Source organism: Phasianus colchicus, chromosome 31, assembly GCF_987193195.1.
Source record: "Phasianus colchicus chromosome 31, bPhaCol1.hap1.1, whole genome shotgun sequence".
NCBI classification, from domain to species: Eukaryota; Metazoa; Chordata; class Aves; order Galliformes; family Phasianidae; genus Phasianus; species Phasianus colchicus.
This window is the reverse complement of record NC_143466.1, coordinates 2,209,875-2,227,706: the sequence shown is the minus strand read 5'-3', so window position 1 is coordinate 2,227,706 and position 17,832 is coordinate 2,209,875. Positions and strand designations below refer to the sequence as shown.

Below are 17,832 nucleotides of genomic sequence, written 5' to 3'. Positions count from 1 at the left end.
GCTATGGGGTGGATGGGCGTTGCTATGGGGTGGATGGGCGTCGCTATGGGGTGGAGGCATCGCTATGGGGTGGATGGGTGTCGCTATGGGGTGGATGGACGTCGCTATGGGGTGGAGGCATCGCTATGGGGTGGATGGGCGTCGCTATGGGGTGGATGGGCGTTGCTATGGGGTGGGTGGGCATCGCTATGGGGTGGGTGGAGGTCGCTATGGGGTGAGGGTGTTGCTATGGGGTGGGTGGAGGTCGCTATGGGGTGGGGAGGTCAATATGGGGTGGGTGGGCGTCGCTATGGGGTGGGGAGGTCAATATGGGGTGGAGGTGCTGCTATGGGGTGGGTGGACGTCGCTATGGGGTGGGGAGGTCAATATGGGGTGGAGGTGCTGCTATGGGGTGGATGGACGTCGCTATGGGGTGGGTGGACGTCGCTATGGGGTGGATGGGCGTCGCTATGGGGTGGATGGGCGTCGCTATGGGGTGGGGAGGTCAATATGGGGTGGAGGTGCTGCTATGGGGTGGGTGGAGGTCGCTATGGGGTGGGGAGGTCAATATGGGGTGGGGGTGTCGCTATGGGGTGGATGGGCGTCGCTATGGGGTGGGGGTGTCAATATGGGGTGGATGGGCGTCGCTACGGGACGGACGCCATGACGGTGGGACAGACGGACGTTGTGACGACGGGCCGGACGTGGTGGCGGCGGGGTGGGGAGGTTGACAGGAGGAGGAGGAGGGGGTGGGGGTGGGGGTGGGGGTGGTGGGGGTCCGATGGGTGACAGCCGTTTGGCGTTGCCGGCTTTGGAAAGGGATCATTTGGATCGTTACGCCGCTTTCGCCGCTCATTACGGCAACAGCGGGGCGGCGTTGGGATGCGGGAAGAATCCGCTCCTCAATTCCGTCCACGAACCGCTGCTCTTTAAGAGCCCCTCCAAGGAGAACGTGCAGGAGACGCAGATCTGACGGACCCCCCCTTGAAACCCCCCCCCCAAAAAAGTCAGCCCCCATCCCCCCCGAAAACACGACAATAGGGAACCCCCCCCCACCCTTTAAACCCCCCACCCAAAAAGGAGCGACCCCCCATCGCCCCAAAAACCCCACAACATTGGGAAGCCCCCCTTCCCCCTTCCTCCCCCCCGTTTAGACCCCCCCCCAAAAACCCCCTTCCCCCGTCTTCCCACCCCCCCCTTTAGACCCCCCCCCCAAAAAGTGAGCCCCCATCCCCACCGAAAACACGACAAGAGAAATAGGGAACCCCCCCCCCATCCTTTATTCCCCCCCCCCCCCCAAAAATGACCCCCATCCCCCCAAAAAACACGACAAAAAGAAAATAGGGTGGCTATGGGGCGACGCTGATGGGGTCGCTATAGGGTGGATGGACGGCGCTGTGGGGTGGGGACCTTAAATGGGGTGGGGGCGTCGCTATGGGGTGGATGGAGGTCGCTATGGGGTGGGGGCGTCGCTATGGGGTGGATGGGCGTCGCTATGGGGTGCGTGGGCATCGCTATGGGGTGGAGGCATCGCTATGGGGTGGATGGGCGTCGCTATGGGGTGGGTGGGCGTCGCTATGGGGTGGGTGGACGTCTCTATGGGGTGGGGAGGTCAATATGGGGTGGAGGTGCTGCTATGGGGTGGGTGGGGGTCGCTATGGGGTGGGGAGGTCAATATGGGGTGGGGGCGTCGCTATGGGGTGGGGGTGTCAATATGGGGTGGATGGGCGTCGCTATGGGGTGGGGAGGTCAATATGGGGTGGATGGGCGTCGCTACGGGACGGACGCCATCACGGTGGGACAGACGGACGTTGTGACGACGGGCCGGACGTGGTGGCGGCGGGGTGGGGAGGTTGACAGGAGGTGGAGGAGGGGGTGGGGGTGGGGGTGGGGGTGGTGGGGGTCCGATGGGTGACAGCCGTTTGGCGTTGCCGGCTTTGGAAAGGGATCATTTGGATCGTTACGCCGCTTTCGCCGCTCATTACGGCAACAGCGGGGCGGCGTTGGGATGCGGGAAGAATCCGCTCCTCAATTCCGTCCACGAACCGCTGCTCTTTAAGAGCCCCTCCAAGGAGAACGTGCAGGAGACGCAGATCTGACGGACCCCCCCTTGAAACCCCCCCCCCAAAAAAGTCAGCCCCCATCCCCCCCGAAAACACGACAATAGGGAACCCCCCCCCCACCCTTTAAACCCCCCATCCCAAAAAGGAGCGACCCCCCATCACCCCGAAAAACACAACAAGACAACATTGGGAACCCCCCCCTCCCCCCCTTTAAACCCCCCACCCCAAAAAGGAGCGACTCCCATCGCCCCCAAAAACACGACAGGAGAAATAGGGAACCCCCCACCACCCTTTAAACCCCCCACCCAAAAAGGAGCGACCCCCCATCAACCCCAAAAACACGACAAGAAAAAGTAGGGAACCCCCCCTTCCCCTTTCCTTCTCCCCCTTTAAACCCCCCCCCCAAAAAGTGAGCCCCCATCCCCCCCGAAAACACGACAAGAGAAATAGGGACCCCCCCCCCACCCTTTAAGCCCCAACCCAAAAAGGGAGCGACCCCCATTGCCCCCAAAAACACAAGACAACATTGGGAACCCCCCCCTCCCCCCCCTTTAAACCCCCCCCCCAAAAAGTGAGCCCCCATCCCCCCCGAAAACGCGACAAGAGAAATAGGGAACCCCCCCCCCACCCTTTAAACCCCCCACCCAAATAGGAGCGACCCCCCATTGCCCCCAAAAACACGACAACATTGGGAACCCCCCTTCCTCCCCCTTCCTCCCCCCTCTTTAGACCCCCCCCCCCCAAAAAAGTGAGCCCCCATCCCCCCGAAAACACGACAAGAGAAATAGGGACCCCCCCCCCACCCTTTAAGCCCCAACCCAAAAAGGGAGCGACCCCCATTGCCCCCAAAAACACAAGACAACATTGGGAACCCCCCCCTCCCCCCCCTTGAAACCCCCCCACCCAAAAAGTGAGCCCCCATCCCCCCTGAAAACACGACAAGAGAAATAGGGAACCCCCCCCCCCCCTTTAAACCCCCCACCCAAAAAAAGTGAGCCCCCATCCCCCCCGAAAACACGACAATAGGGAACCCCCCCCCCACCCTTTAAACCACCCACCCCAAAAAGGAGCGACCCCCCATCACCCCAAAAACACGACAACATTGGGAACCCCCCCGTCCCCCCCCTTGAAACCCCCCCCCCAAAAAAGTGAGCCCCCATCCCCCCCGAAAACAATACAAGAGAAATAGGGACCCCCCCCCACCCTTTATTCCCCCCCCCCCCCCCCAAAAATGACCCCCATCCCCCCCAAAAACACGACAAAAAGAAAATAGGGTGGCTATGGGGCGACGCTGATGGGGTCGCTATGGGGTGGGGGCGTCGCTATGGGGTGGAGGGACGCCATCATGGTGGGACAGACGGACGTTGTGACGACGGGACGGACGTGGTGGTGTTGGGGTGGGGACCTTAAATGGGGTGGGGGCGTCGCTATGGGGTGGGTGGGTGTCGCTATGGGGTGGATGGGCGTCGCTATGGGGTGGGTGGGCGTCGCTATGGGGTGGAGGGATGCCATCATGGTGGGACAGACGGACGTTGTGACGACGGGACGGACGTGGTGGTGTTGGGGTGGGGACCTTAAATGGGGTGGGGGCGTCGCTATGGGGTGGGTGGAGGTCGCTATGGGGTGGAGGTGCTGCTATGGGGTGGGGGCGTCGCTATGGGGTGGAGGGACGCCATCATGGTGGGACAGACGGACGTTGTCACGACAGGACGGACGGTGTGGTGGTGGCTTGGGGACCTTAAATGGGGTGGGGGTGTCGCTGTGGGGTGGATGGAGGTCGCTATGGGGTGGGGGCGTCGCTATGGGGTGGGTGGAGGTTGCTATGGGGTGGAGGTGCTGCTATGGGGTGGGGGCGTCGCTATGGGGTGGATGAATGCCATCATGGTGGGACAGACGGATGTTGTGACGACGGGACGGACGGCGTGGTGGTGGGGTGGGGACCTTAAATGGGGTGGGGGCGTCGCTATGGGGTGGGGGCATCTTGGTGGGGACATTGCGGTGGCATGGGGACATCAGGATGGGATGGGGACATCAGGATGGTGACATCGTGACAGGATGGGGACATCAGGATGGGATGGGGACATCAGGATGGTGACATCGTGACAGGATGGGGACATCAGGATGGGATGGGGACGTCGTGGTGGGGACATCATGGTGGTGACATCAGGATGGGATGCTTGGGGACATCGTGGTGGGGACATCGTGGTGGTGACATCTTGATGGGATGGGGGCGTCGTGATGGTGACATCGTGACAGGATGGGGACATCGGGATGGGATGGGGACGTCGTGGTGGTGACATCGTGGTGGGGGCATCATGATGGGATGGGGACGTCGTGGTGGGATGGGGACGTCATGATGGTGACATCGTGACAGGAGGGGAACATCAGGATGGGATGGGGACATCAGGATGGTGACATCGTGACAGGATGGGGACATCAGGATGGGATGGGGACATCAGGATGGTGACATCGTGACAGGATGGGGACATCAGGATGGGATGGGGACGTCGTGGTGGGGACATCATGGTGGTGACATCAGGATGGGATGCTTGGGGACATCGTGGTGGGGACATCGTGGTGGGGACATCGTGATGGGATGGGGGCGTCATGATGGTGACATCGTGACAGGATGGGGACATCGGGATGGGATGGGGACGTCGTGGTGACATCGTGGTGGATGGGGACGTCGTGGTGGGGACATCGTGACAGGGTGGGGACATCAGGATGGGATGGGGACGTCGTGGTGGTGACATCATGGTGGTGACATCGTGACGGATGGGGACACCATGGTGGGGACATCGTGGTGGTGACGTCATGACAGGATGGGGACATCAGGATGGGATGGGGACATCGTGATGGTGACATCGTGGTGGGATGGGGACGTCATGATGGTGACATCGTGACAGGATGGGGACATCAGGATGGGATGGGGACGTCGTGGTGGTGACATCGTGGTGGTGACATCGTGACGGATGGGGACACCATGGTGGGGACATCGTGGTGGTGACGTCATGACAGGATGGGGACATCAGGATGGGATGGGGACATCGTGATGGTGACATCGTGGTGGGATGGGGACGTCATGATGGTGACATCGTGACAGGATGGGGACATTGGGATGGGATGGGGACATCAGGATGGTGACATCGTGACGGGATGGGGACATCAGGATGGGATTAATGGGGACGTGGTGGGATGGGGACATCGTGGTGGGGACATCGTGATGGGGACATCGTGATGGGATGGGGACATCGTGGTGGGATGGGGACGTCATGATGGTGACATCGTGACAGGATGGGGACATCAGGATGGGATGGGGACGTCGTGGTGGGGACATCATGGTGGTGGTGACATCGTGGTGGTGACATCATGGTGGGATGGGGACATCAGGATGGGATGGGGACATTGTGATGGGGACATTGTGGTGGGATGGGGACGTCGCAATGGTGACATCGTGATGGGATGGGGACATCAGGGTAGGATGGGGACGTCGTGGTGGTGACATCGTGGTGGGATGGGGACGTCATGATGGTGACATCGTGACAGGATGGGGACATCGGGATGGGATGGGGACGTCTTGGTGGTGGCATCGTGGTGGGATGGGGACGTCATGATGGTGACATCGTGACAGGATGGGGACATCAGGATGGGATGGGGACGTCGTGGTGGGGACATCATGGTGGTGACATCAGGATGGGATGCTTGGGGACATCGTGGTGGGGACATCGTGGTGGTGACATCTTGATGGGATGGGGGCGTCGTGATGGTGACATCGTGACGGGGTGGGGACATCGGGATGGGATGGGGACGTCGTGGTGGTGACATCGTGACAGGATGGGGACATCAGGATGGGATGGGGACGTCGTGGTGGGGACATCGTGGTGGTGACATCGTGACGGATGGGGACACCATGGTGGGGACATCGTGGTGGTGACGTCATGACAGGATGGGGACATCAGGATGGGATGGGGACACCGTGGTGGGGACATCGTGGTGGGATGGGGACGTCATGATGGTTACATCGTGACAGGATGGGAACATCAGGATGGGATGGGGACATCAGGATGGTGACATCGTGACAGGATGGGGACATCAGGATGGGATGGGGACATTGTGATGGGGACATTGTGGTGGGATGGGGACGTCGCAATGGTGACATCGTGACGGGATGGGGACATCAGGATGGGATGGGGACATCAGGATGGTGACATCGTGACGGGATGGGGACATCAGGATGGGATTAATGGGGACGTGGTGGGATGGGGACATCGTGGTGGGGACATCGTGATGGGGACATCGTGGTGGGATGGGGACGTCATGATGGTGACATCGTGACAGGATGGGGACATCAGGATGGGATGGGGACGTCGTGGTGGGGACATCGTGGTGGTGACATCTTGATGGGATGGGGGCGTCATGATGGTGACATCGTGACAGGATGGGGACATCGGGATGGGATGGGGACACCATGGTGGGGACATCGTGGTGGGATGGGGACATCATGGTGGTGACATCGTGACGGGGTGGGGACATCAGGATGGGATGGGGACGTCGTGATGGGGACATCATGGTGGGGACGTCGTGGTGGGGACATTGTGATGGGATGGGGACATCGTGGTGGGGACATCGTGGTGGTGACATCTTGATGGGATGGGGACATCGTGGTGGTGACATCGTGACAGGATGGGGACATCAGGATGGGATGGGGACATCAGGATGGGATGGGGACACCGTGGTGGTGACATCGTGACAGGATGGGGACATTAATGGGATGGGGACGTCATGATGGGGACATCGTGACGGGGTGGGGACATCAGGATGGGATGGTTGGGGACGTCGTGGTGGGGACATCGTGATGGGATGGGGACATCGTGGTGGTGACATCTTGATGGGATGGGGGCGTCGTGATGGTGACATCGTGACAGGATGGGGACATCGGGATGGGATGGGGACATCGTGGTGGTGACATCGTGGTGGTGACATCGTGATGGGATGGGGACATCAGGGTAGGATGGGGACATCGTGGTGGTGACATCATGACAGGATGGGGACATCAGGATGGGATAGATGGGGACATCGTGGTGGTGACATCGTGACAGGATGGGGACGTCAGGATGGGATTAATGGGGACATCGTGGTGGGGACGTCGTGATGGATGGGGACGTCGTGGTGGGGACATCAGGATGGGATGGACGGGGACATCGGGGTGGGGACATTGTGATGGTGACATCGTGATGGAATGGGGACGTCGTGGTGGATGGGGACATCGTGGTGGGGACGTGGTGGTGACATCGTGACGGGATGGGGACATCAGGATGGGATGGGGACGTCGTGATGGGGACATCATGGTGGGGACGTCGTGGGGACATCACGATGGGATGGATGGGGACGTCGTGGTGGGGACATCGTGGTGGGATGGGGACGTCGTGGTGGGGACATCATGGTGGTGGTGACATCGTGGTGGTGACATCATGGTGGGATGGGGACATCAGGATGGGATGGGGACATTGTGATGGGGACATTGTGGTGGGATGGGGACGTCGCAATGGTGACATTGTGGTGGGATGGGGACATCAGGATGGGATGGGGACGTCGTGGTGGTGACATCGTGGTGGTGACATCGTGACGGATGGGGACATCGTGGTGGTGACATCAGGATGGGTGGGGGGCGTCATGATATGACGGATGGGGACACCATGGTGGGGACATCGTGGTGGGATGGGGACGTCATGATGGTGACATCGTGACAGGATGGGGACATTGGGATGGGATGGGGACGTCGTGGTGGTGACATCGTGGTGGATGGGGACGTCGTGGTGGTGACATCGTGACAGGATGGGGACATCAGGATGGGATGGGGACGTCGTGGTGGTGACATCGTGATGAGATGGGGACATCATGGTGGGACGGATGGGGACGTCGTGGTAGGGACATCAGGATGGGATGGGGACGTCATGATGGTGACATCGTGATGGGATGGGGACATCGTGATGGGATGGGGACATCGTGGTGGGGACATCGTGGTGGTGACATCATGACAGGATGGGGACATCAGGATGGGATTAATGGGGACATCGTGATGGGATGGGGACATCGTGGTGGGGACATCGTGGTGGTGACATCGTGGTGGGGACAACATGGTGGTGACATCGTGATGAGATGGGGACATCAGGATGGGATGGATGGGGACATCGTGGTGGTGACATCGTGGTGGAATGGGGACATCATGGTGGGATGGGGACATCGTGATGGGGACATCGTGGTGGGGACGTCGAGGTGGTGACATCGTGACGGGGTGGGGACATCAGGATGGGATGGGGACACCATGGTGGGGACATCGTGGTGGGGATGTTGAGGTGGTGACATCGTGACGGGGTGGGGACATCAGGATGGGATGGGGACATCGTGATGGTGACATCGTGGTGGGATGGGGACGTCATGATGGTGACATCGTGGTGGGGACATCGTGGTGGGGACATCGTGATGGGATGGGGACGTCAGGATGGGATGGGGACGTCGTGATGGGGACATCATGGTGGGGACGTCGTGGGGACATCACGATGGGATGGATGGTGACGTCGTGGTGGGGACATCGTGGTGGGGACATCGTGGTGGTGACATCTTGATGGGATGGGGACATCGTGGTGGTGACATCGTGACAGGATGGGGACGTCAGGATGGATGGTGACGTCGTGGTGGGGACGTCGTGATGGGATGGGGACGTCGTGGTGGATGGGGACGTCAGGATGGGTTGGGGACACCGTGGTGGTGACATCGTGATGGTGACATCGTGGTGGTGGGGACACAGTGGTGGGGACATCGTGATGGTGGGGACATCGTGGTGGGGACGTCGTGGTGGTGACACAACCCCAAAAAGGTCACCTCCATGGGGTCACCTCTGTGGGGACGACCCCAAAAAGGGTCACCTCTATGGGGTCACCTCTATGGGGACGACCCCAAAAAGGGTCACCTCTATGGGATCACCTCTATGGGGTCACCTCTGTGGGGACGACCCCAATAGGGTCACCTCTATGGGGTCACTTCTATGGGGACATCTTTATGGGGTCACCTCAAAAGGGTCACCTCTATGGGGTCACCTCTATGGGGTCACCTCTGTGGGGATGACCCCAAAAAGGTCACCTCTATGGGGACATCTTTATGGGGACGACCCCATTATGGTCACCTCTATGGGGTCACCTCTATGGGGACATCTTTATGGGGGCATTTTTATGGGACGATCCCATTAGGGTCACCTCTGTGGGGTCACTTCTATGGGGACGACTCCAATAGGGTCACCTCTATGGGGTCACCTCTGTGGGGACAACCCCGAAAAGGTCACTTCTATGGGGTCACCTCTATGGGGATGACCCCAATAGGGTCACCTCTATGGGGTCACCTCTATGGGATCACCTCTATGGGGTCACCTCTATGGGGACGACCCCAAAAAGGTCACCTCTGTGGGGTCACCTCTATGGGGACGACCCCAAAAAGGGTCACCTCTATGGGATCACCTCTATGGGGTCACCTCTGTGGGGACGACCCCAAAAAAGTCACCTCTATGGGGACATCTTTATGGGACGATCCCATTAGGGTCATCTCTATGGGGTCACCTCTGTGGGGTCACCTCTGTGGGGTCACCTCTGTGGGGACGACCCCAAAAAGGTTCACCTCTATGGGGACATCTTTATGGGGATGATCCCATTAGGGTCACCTCTATGGGGTCACCTCTATGGGGACATCTTTATGGGGTCACCTCAAAAGGGTCACCTCTATGGGGTCACCTCTGTGGGGACGACCCTAAAAGGTCACCTCTATGGGGTCACCTCTATGGGGCCACTGTAATGGGGTTCCCTATATGGGGTCACCACTGTGGGGTCCCCTCTATGGGGTCACTGTAATGGGGTCGCCTCTATGGGGTCACCACTATAGGGTCACCACATTGGGATTCCCTATATGGGGTCAGCTCTATGGGGTCTCTTCTATAGGGTCACCACTATGGGGTCACCACAGTGGGATTCCTTATATGGGGTCGCCTCTATGGGGTCACCACAATGAGGTCACCACTATGGGGTCACATCTATGGGGTCACATCTATGGGGTCACCACCATGGTGTCACCACTATGGGGTCTGTCTATGGGGTCACCACTATGGTGTCACATCTATGGGGTCGCTTCTATAGGGTCACCACTATGGGGTCAGCTCTATGGGGTCACCACTATGGGGTCCTTCTATGGGGTCACCTATATGGGGTCTCTCTATGGGGTCAGTTCTATGGGGTCACATCTTTGGGATCACATCTATGGGGTCGCCACAATGGGGTCCTTCTATGGGGTCACATCTTTGGGGTCAGCTCTATGGGGTCACCGCGATGGTGTCACCACTATGGGGTCACATCTATGGGGTCAGCTCTATGGGGTCACCAGAATGGCGTCCGTCTTTGGGGTCAGCTCTATGGGGTCAGCCCAAAGGGGTCACCACTATGGGGTCTCTCTATGGGGTCCCCTCTATGGGGTCACATCTATAGGGTCATACATCTATAGGGTCACCACTATGGGGTTTCTCCACAATGGTGTCACCACTATGGGGTCCCTCTATGGGGTCACATCTTTGGGGTCAGCTCTATGGGGTCCCTCTATGGGGTCACCACTATGGGGTCCGTCTATGGGGTCAGCTCTATGGGGTCACCTATATGGGGTCACCACTATGGGGTCCCTCTATGGGGTCACCACTATGGGGTCACCTATATGGGGTCACCTCAATGGTGTCCCCACTATGGGCTCAGCTCTATGGGGTCACCAGAATGGGGTCCCTCTTTGGGGTCACCTATATGGGGTCAGCTCTATGGGGTCACCACTATGGGGTCACCACTATGGGGTCAGCTCTATGGGGTCACATCTATGGGATTCCTCTTTAGGGTCAGCTCTATGGGGTCACATCTATAGGGTCACCACTATGGGGTCAGCTCTATGGGGTTTCACCACAATGGTGTCACCACTATGGGGTCCCTTTATAGGGTCCCTCTATGGGATCCCCTATATGGGGTCACCAATATGGGGTCACCTATATGGGGTCAGCTCTATGGGGTCTCTCTATGGGGACCCTCTATGGGGTCACCTATATGGGGTCACCTCAATGGTGTCCCCACTATGGGCTCAGCTCTATGGGGTCACCAGAATGGGGTCCCTCTTTGGGGTCACCTATATGGGGTCAGCTCTATGGGGTCACCACGATGGGGTCACATCTATGGGGTCAGCTCTATGGGGTCACCAGAATGGCGTTCGTCTTTGGGGTCAGCTCTATGGGGTCAGCCCAAAGGGGTCACCACTATGGGGTCTCTCTATGGGGTCAGCTCTATGGGGTCACCAGAATGGCGTCCGTCTTTGGGGTCACTACAATGGGGTCACATCTATGGGGTCACCTATATGGGGGTCTCTCTATGGGGTCACATCTATGGGGTCACAACTATGGGGTCCCTCCATGGGGTCACCTATATGGGGTCACATCTATGGGGTCAGCTCTATGGGGTCACATCTATAGGGTCACCACTATGGGGTCAGCTCTATGGGGTTTCACCACAATGGTGTCACCACTATGGGGTCCCTTTATAGGGTCCCTCTATGGGATCCCCTATATGGGGTCACCAATATGGGGTCACCTATATGGGGTCAGCTCTATGGGGTCACACTATGGGGACCCTCTATGGGGTCAGCTCTATGGGATTCCTCTTTAGGGTCCCCCCTATGGGGTCACATCTATGGGGTCACCACTATGGGGTCTCTATGGGGTCAGCTCTATGGGGTCACATCTATAGGGTCACCACTATGGGGTCACCACTATGGGGTCCGTCTATGGGGTCAGCTCTATGGGGTCACCACTATGGGGTCCCTCTATGGGGTCCCCCCTATGGGGTCACATCTATAGGGTCACCACTATGGGGTCACCACTATGGGGTCAGCTCTATGGGGTCACATCTATGGGATTCCTCTTTAGGGTCAGCTCTATGGGGTCACATCTATAGGGTCACCACTATGGGGTCAGCTCTATGGGGTTTCACCACAATGGTGTCACCACTATGGGGTCCCTTTATAGGGTCCCTCTATGGGATCCCCTATATGGGGTCACCACTATGGGGTCACCACTATGGGGTCTCTCTATGGGGTCAGCTCTATGGGGTCACCTGTATGGGGTCACATCTTTGGGGTCAGCTCTATGGAGTCACCACTATGGAGTCCCTCTATGGGGTCACCACTATGGGGTCAGCTCTATAGGGTCACCACTGTGGGGTCACCAGTATGGGGTCAGCTCTATGGGGTCACATCTATGGGGTCGCCACTATGGGGTCACCACTATGGGGTCCGTCTATGGGGTCAGCTCTATGGGGTCACCTATATGGGGTCACCACTATGGGGTCACCACTATGGGGTCACCTATATGGGGTCAGCTCTATGGGGTCACACTATGGGGACCCTCTATGGGGTCACCTATATGGGATCACCTTAATGGTGTCACCACTATGGGGTCACCAGAATGGGGTCCCTCTTTGGGGTCACCTATATGGGGTCAGCTCTATGGGGTCACCACGATGGGTTCACATCTATGGGGTCAGCTCTATGGGGTCACCAGAATGGTGTCCGTCTTTGGGGTCAGCTCTATGGGGTCAGCCCAAAGGGGTCACCACTATGGGGTCTCTCTATGGGGTCAGCTCTATGGGGTCACATCTATAGGGTCACCACTATGGGGTCACCACTATGGGGTCCGTCTATGGGGTCAGCTCTATGGGGTCACCTATATGGGGTCACCACTATGGGGTCACCACTATGGGGTCACCTATATGGGGTCAGCTCTATGGGGTCACACTATGGGGACCCTCTATGGGGTCACCTATATGGGATCACCTTAATGGTGTCACCACTATGGGGTCACCAGAATGGGGTCCCTCTTTGGGGTCACCTATATGGGGTCAGCTCTATGGGGTCACCACGATGGGGTCACATCTATGGGGTCAGCTCTATGGGGTCACCAGAATGGCGTTCGTCTTTGGGGTCAGCTCTATGGGGTCAGCCCAAAGGGGTCACCACTATGGGGTCTCTCTATGGGGTCAGCTCTATGGGGTCACATCTATAGGGTCACCACTATGGGGTTTCTCCACAATGGTGTCACCACTATGGGGTCTCTCTATGGGGTCAGCTCTATGGGGTCACATCTATGGGGTCGCCACTATGGGGTCACCACTATGGGGTCCGTCTATGGGGTCAGCTCTATGGGGTCAGCTCTATGGGGTCACATCTATAGGGTCACCACTATGGGGTCAGCTCTATGGTGTTTCACCACAATGGTGTCACCACTATGGGGTCCCTCTATGGGGTCACAATTATGGGGTCACAATTATGGGGTCACCACAGTGGTGCCCTCCCCCACCCTCCCCCCCCCCCCATTGCAGACTGAAGGACTGAGCGAAGCTCTTGTGCAACGCACGGGCGCCGTGCAAGGCGCAGCCGTGTGCAATGCAGCTTGCGTTGCACGGGAGCTCTTGTGCAACACACGCTGCTGATTTGCACAGAAGCACTCGTGCAACGCAGTGCACACTGTCTTGCAACGATGCTTGTGTTGCACGGGAGCTCTTGTGCAACGCTCACTGCCGTTGGATTTGCACGGAAGCTCTTGTGCAACGCAGTGCACACTGTATTGCAATGAAGCTTGGGTTGCACGGGAGCTCTTGTGCAACGCTCACTGCTGTTGGATTTGCACGGATACACTTGTGCAACACTGCACTTTGTGCTGCAATGAAGGACTCGTGCAACGCACGGCGCCGTGCAAGGTGCAGTGGTGAGCAATGCAGCTCGTGTTGCACGGGAACTCTTGTGCAACGCAGTGCACACTTTTGCACAGTATCTCTTGTGCACTGCCATGTGCACTGCCTTGCGATTGAGCTCTGGTGCAACGCACGCTGGCACTGCATTTGCACGGAAGCACTTGTGCATTGCAGTGCACACTCTTAGAATGAAGGACTCGTGCGTTGCATGACACTGTGCACTGCACTTTGTTGTGAAACGAAGGCCTTGTGCAAAGCACTGGGTTGTGCAACGCACTACGATGTGCAATGTGTGCTTTGCACTGAAGCTCTGGTGCAAATCGCACCTCACACTCTTTTGCACTGAAGCTCTCGTGCAACGCACTGCACACTGTCGGACAGTGAATCCCTCGTGCGTTGCACGGCGGGGTGCATTGTGCACTATTGTGCAACAAAGCTCTGGTGCAACGCACAACACCGTGCAAGGCACGTTTCCTTGCAGTGTGGCGGTCGTGCAACACGGTTTTTTGCACGGCAGCCCTCTTGCAAGACGTGGCGCTTTGCTTGTGCGCACCCTCGTGCAAGAAGGGGGTCGTGGGCTGCGCCATGGTGAAGCGTTTTGCACGGAAGGAGCAGTGCTGCGTTTGCACCGACGGCCTCGTGCAACTCAGTGCGAGCTCCGTGCCCTCGTGCAATGCACAAACACGTGCGACCCCCCCCGCCGTGTGCAAAGCGTGACCTTTTTTGTGTTGTGAGTTTCTTGCGGGCGTGCAAGGGATGGAGGGAATCCCAGGTCCTCGTGCAACAGCATCCTCGTGCAACGGATGGCAGCGTGGGTGCAACGGTGGCCTCGTGCAAGGTGGGACCTCGTTCAAGGTGGAGCCTTGTGCAACAGACCCTTGTGCAACGCAGGACCACGTGCAACTCGGGACCTCGTGCTTCACATCCTTGTGCAACCGGGGGCCTTGCGCAACACAGGACACAGTGCAACACGCCCTCGTGCAACACTGGACCTCGTGCAACACCGGACCTCGTGCAACACGCCCCCGTGCAGCTGCAAATCGTGTGAGGGACACAGACTCCGTGCAACATGGGGAGCCTCGTGCAAAGGACTCGTGCAAGGAGCAGCTGCCCTCACACTCGTGCTGGGACCTCGTGCAACGGATTTGTGCCCCACAGCAGCAGCGTGCAACGGGGTGTTGGCACCCGTTGGATTTGTGAGATGCAGGGCCTCGTGCAAGGGGCTCTGGTGCACCTGGACTGCGTGTGAAACACGAGGGTGTGACACAGGGTGGTGTGCAACGCTGTGGTGGTGCAACACGGGGGCCTTGTGAAACACTAAAGTGCCACACTGGGCCTTGTGCAACACGAGGGTGAAACGTGTGCATCTGTATGGTGCAACACAGGGCCTTGTGCAACACTAAGGTGCCACACTGGGCCTTGTGCAACACGAGGGTGAAACGTGGGGTTGTGTGCAATGCTGTGGTGCAACACAGGGCCTTGTGCAACACTAAAATGTCACATGGGGCCTTGTGCAACACGAGGCTGATACAGGTTGTGTGCAACGCTGTGGTGCAACATGGGGCCTTGTGAAACACTAAGGTGCCACCGTGGGCCTTGTGCAACACGAGAGTGAAACGTGGGGTTGTGTGCAATGCTGTGGTGCAAGGCTGGGTCTCGTGCAGCCTCCTTGTGCAACACACCGCCTTGTGCAACAGCATTGTGTCACACGGCCTCGTGCAACACGAGGGCGGCTCCGTGTGCAACGCTGTGGTGCAATGCTGGCTCTTGTGCACCTGTATGGTGCGACATGGGGCCTCGTGCAACACTCAAGTGCCACATGGGGTCTTGTGCGTCGCTGTGGTGCAACAGTGGGCTGTGCTCACCTTTGTGGTGCAACACGGGGCCTTGTGCAACACTGAAGTGAAACATAGGGTCTCGTGCAAGGCAGTGGTGCAGTCTTGTGCTGGGTCTTGTGGACTCTCGAGTCACACGGGGCAACACAAGGGTGAAACGTGGGGTTGTGCAAAAGGCTTGTGCAAGAGGTGTCTGCACACCAGGCTTGTGCGCCACCCCTTGTGCGAGAAGAGGTTCCTTGTGCAACAGAGCCACGCACCTCCTCTTGTGCACTGCCTGTGGCCTCTAGTGCAACAGACTCGTAAAGAAGAGGTCCTTTTGTGCACTGGTGTTTGTGCAAGAGGACACAATTCTGCAACACACTTGTGCAGCAGCCCTTGTGCAAGAAGGAAGCTCTTTTGTGCACCGCTGCTTGTGCAAGGAGTGTCCCCATGTGCAGCACAGTTTTGCACCCCCCTTGTGCAACAGGCCGGTGCACCGAGACTTGTGCAAGAGGTGCCCCCTTGTGCAACACAAGGGTGAGACGTGGGGTTGTGCAATGCGGTGGTGCAACGCTGGGCCTTGTGCATCTGTATGGTGCAACACGGGGCCTTGTGCAACACTAAAGTGCCGCAAGGGGGCTCGTGCAACACGAGGGTGAGACCTGGGGTTGTGTGCAATGCTGTGGTGCAACACAGGGCCTTGTGCAACACGAGGATTCCACATGAGGTTGTGCAATGCTGTGGTGCAACACTGGGCCTTGTGCAACACTAAGGTGCCACACGGGGCCTTGTGCGGCCTCGTTGTGCAACACAGGGCTTTGTGCACCTGAATCGTGCAACACAGGGTCTTGTGCAACACCCACACGCTCCTGGTGCGACAGGTCGCACTAGTGCACCACTGGTGCAAGATTGCTTGTACAAGAAGGTCCCCCTTGTGGTGTCCCGTTGCACACCACACTTGAGCGCCACCCCTTGTGCAACAGGCTGGTGCAAGAAGAGGTCCGTTTGTGCACCAGACTGGCGCACCAGCCCTTGTGCAAGAACGTCCACTTGTGCACCTCCCCTTGTGCAAGAAGGTCTTTGTGCAGTGGACCCATTGTGCACCACTGCTTGTACAAGAGGTCACACTCATGCACCTCCCCATGTGCAACACACTTGTGCACCATCCCTTGTGCAAGTGGAGGGGACTTTCTGCACCACTGCTTGTGGAAGGGGTCTGCCTGTGCACCACCCCCTTGCACAACAGACTGGTGCACAACTGCTTGTGCTAGAGGCCACTCTTGTGCACCCCCACCTCGTGTAAGAGGCGGCCTCTTGTGCAACAGGGTTGTGCAGCTCCTCTCGTGCGGCACTATGTGCAACACACACACCACCCCTTGTGCGAGAGAACAGCCCTTTGTGCACCTATTCTTGTGCAAGAGGCAGTCTTGTGCAAGGGGATCTTCACACACTACTGCTTGTGCAAGGGGCCACTCGTGCAAGGGGATCTCTCCTTGCACACTACTGCTTGTGCAAGGGGTCCACTCGTGAACCTCCCCTTGTGCAAGAGGCATCCCCTAGTGCAACACTCTCATGCACCACCCCTTGTGCAAGAAGGGAGCCCAATGTGCACCCCTTCTCGTGCAAGAGTAGATGTCTTTGCACACTACTGCTTGTGGACGGGGTCCACTTCTGCACCTCCCCTTGTGCAAGAGGTGTCTTCTGGTGCAACACTCTCGTGAGCCACCCCTTGTGCAAGAAGGGAGCCTAATGTGCACCCCTTCTTGTGCAAGAGGAGAGTCTCGTGCAAGAGGAGATGTCTTTGCACACTACTGCTTGTGCAAGGGGACCACTCATGCACCTCCCCTTGTGCAAGAGTTGTCCCCTCGTGCAACACTTTTGTACAAACCCCTTGTGCAAGAAGAGAGCCCTATGTGCACCCCTTCTTTGCACACTACCTCTTGTGCAAGGGGCCCCCAACCCCCCCCCCCCCTCGTGCAAGACACCAACCCTCGTGCAACGCCACCTGGGGGGGGGGGGGGGAGAATCCTCGTGCAACACCACAGCCGTGCAAAGGAAGGCAGCGCGGATCACTTGTGAGAACCCCTCGTGCAAAACCCTCGTGCAAAACCCTCGTGCAAAGCCCTCGTGCAAAGCCCCCCCCCCCCCCAAATCGTCACA

At 58.4% G+C, this 17,832-nt stretch overlaps 1 protein-coding gene across 1 annotated transcript; it reads left to right on the top strand.

Annotated features, from left to right (window-relative positions):
• The first annotated feature begins 9,215 nt into the window (after positions 1–9,215).
• Positions 9,216–12,410, top strand: LOC149914254 (uncharacterized). Its single transcript, XM_090127425.1, is given in 4 exon segments — positions 9,216–9,704; positions 9,847–11,016; positions 11,019–11,511; positions 11,514–12,410. Coding segments are annotated over 3 exon segments (1,914 nt in total). The 5' UTR covers positions 9,216–9,704; positions 9,847–9,855; the 3' UTR covers positions 11,774–12,410.
• Positions 12,411–17,832: the final 5,422 nt, after the last annotated feature.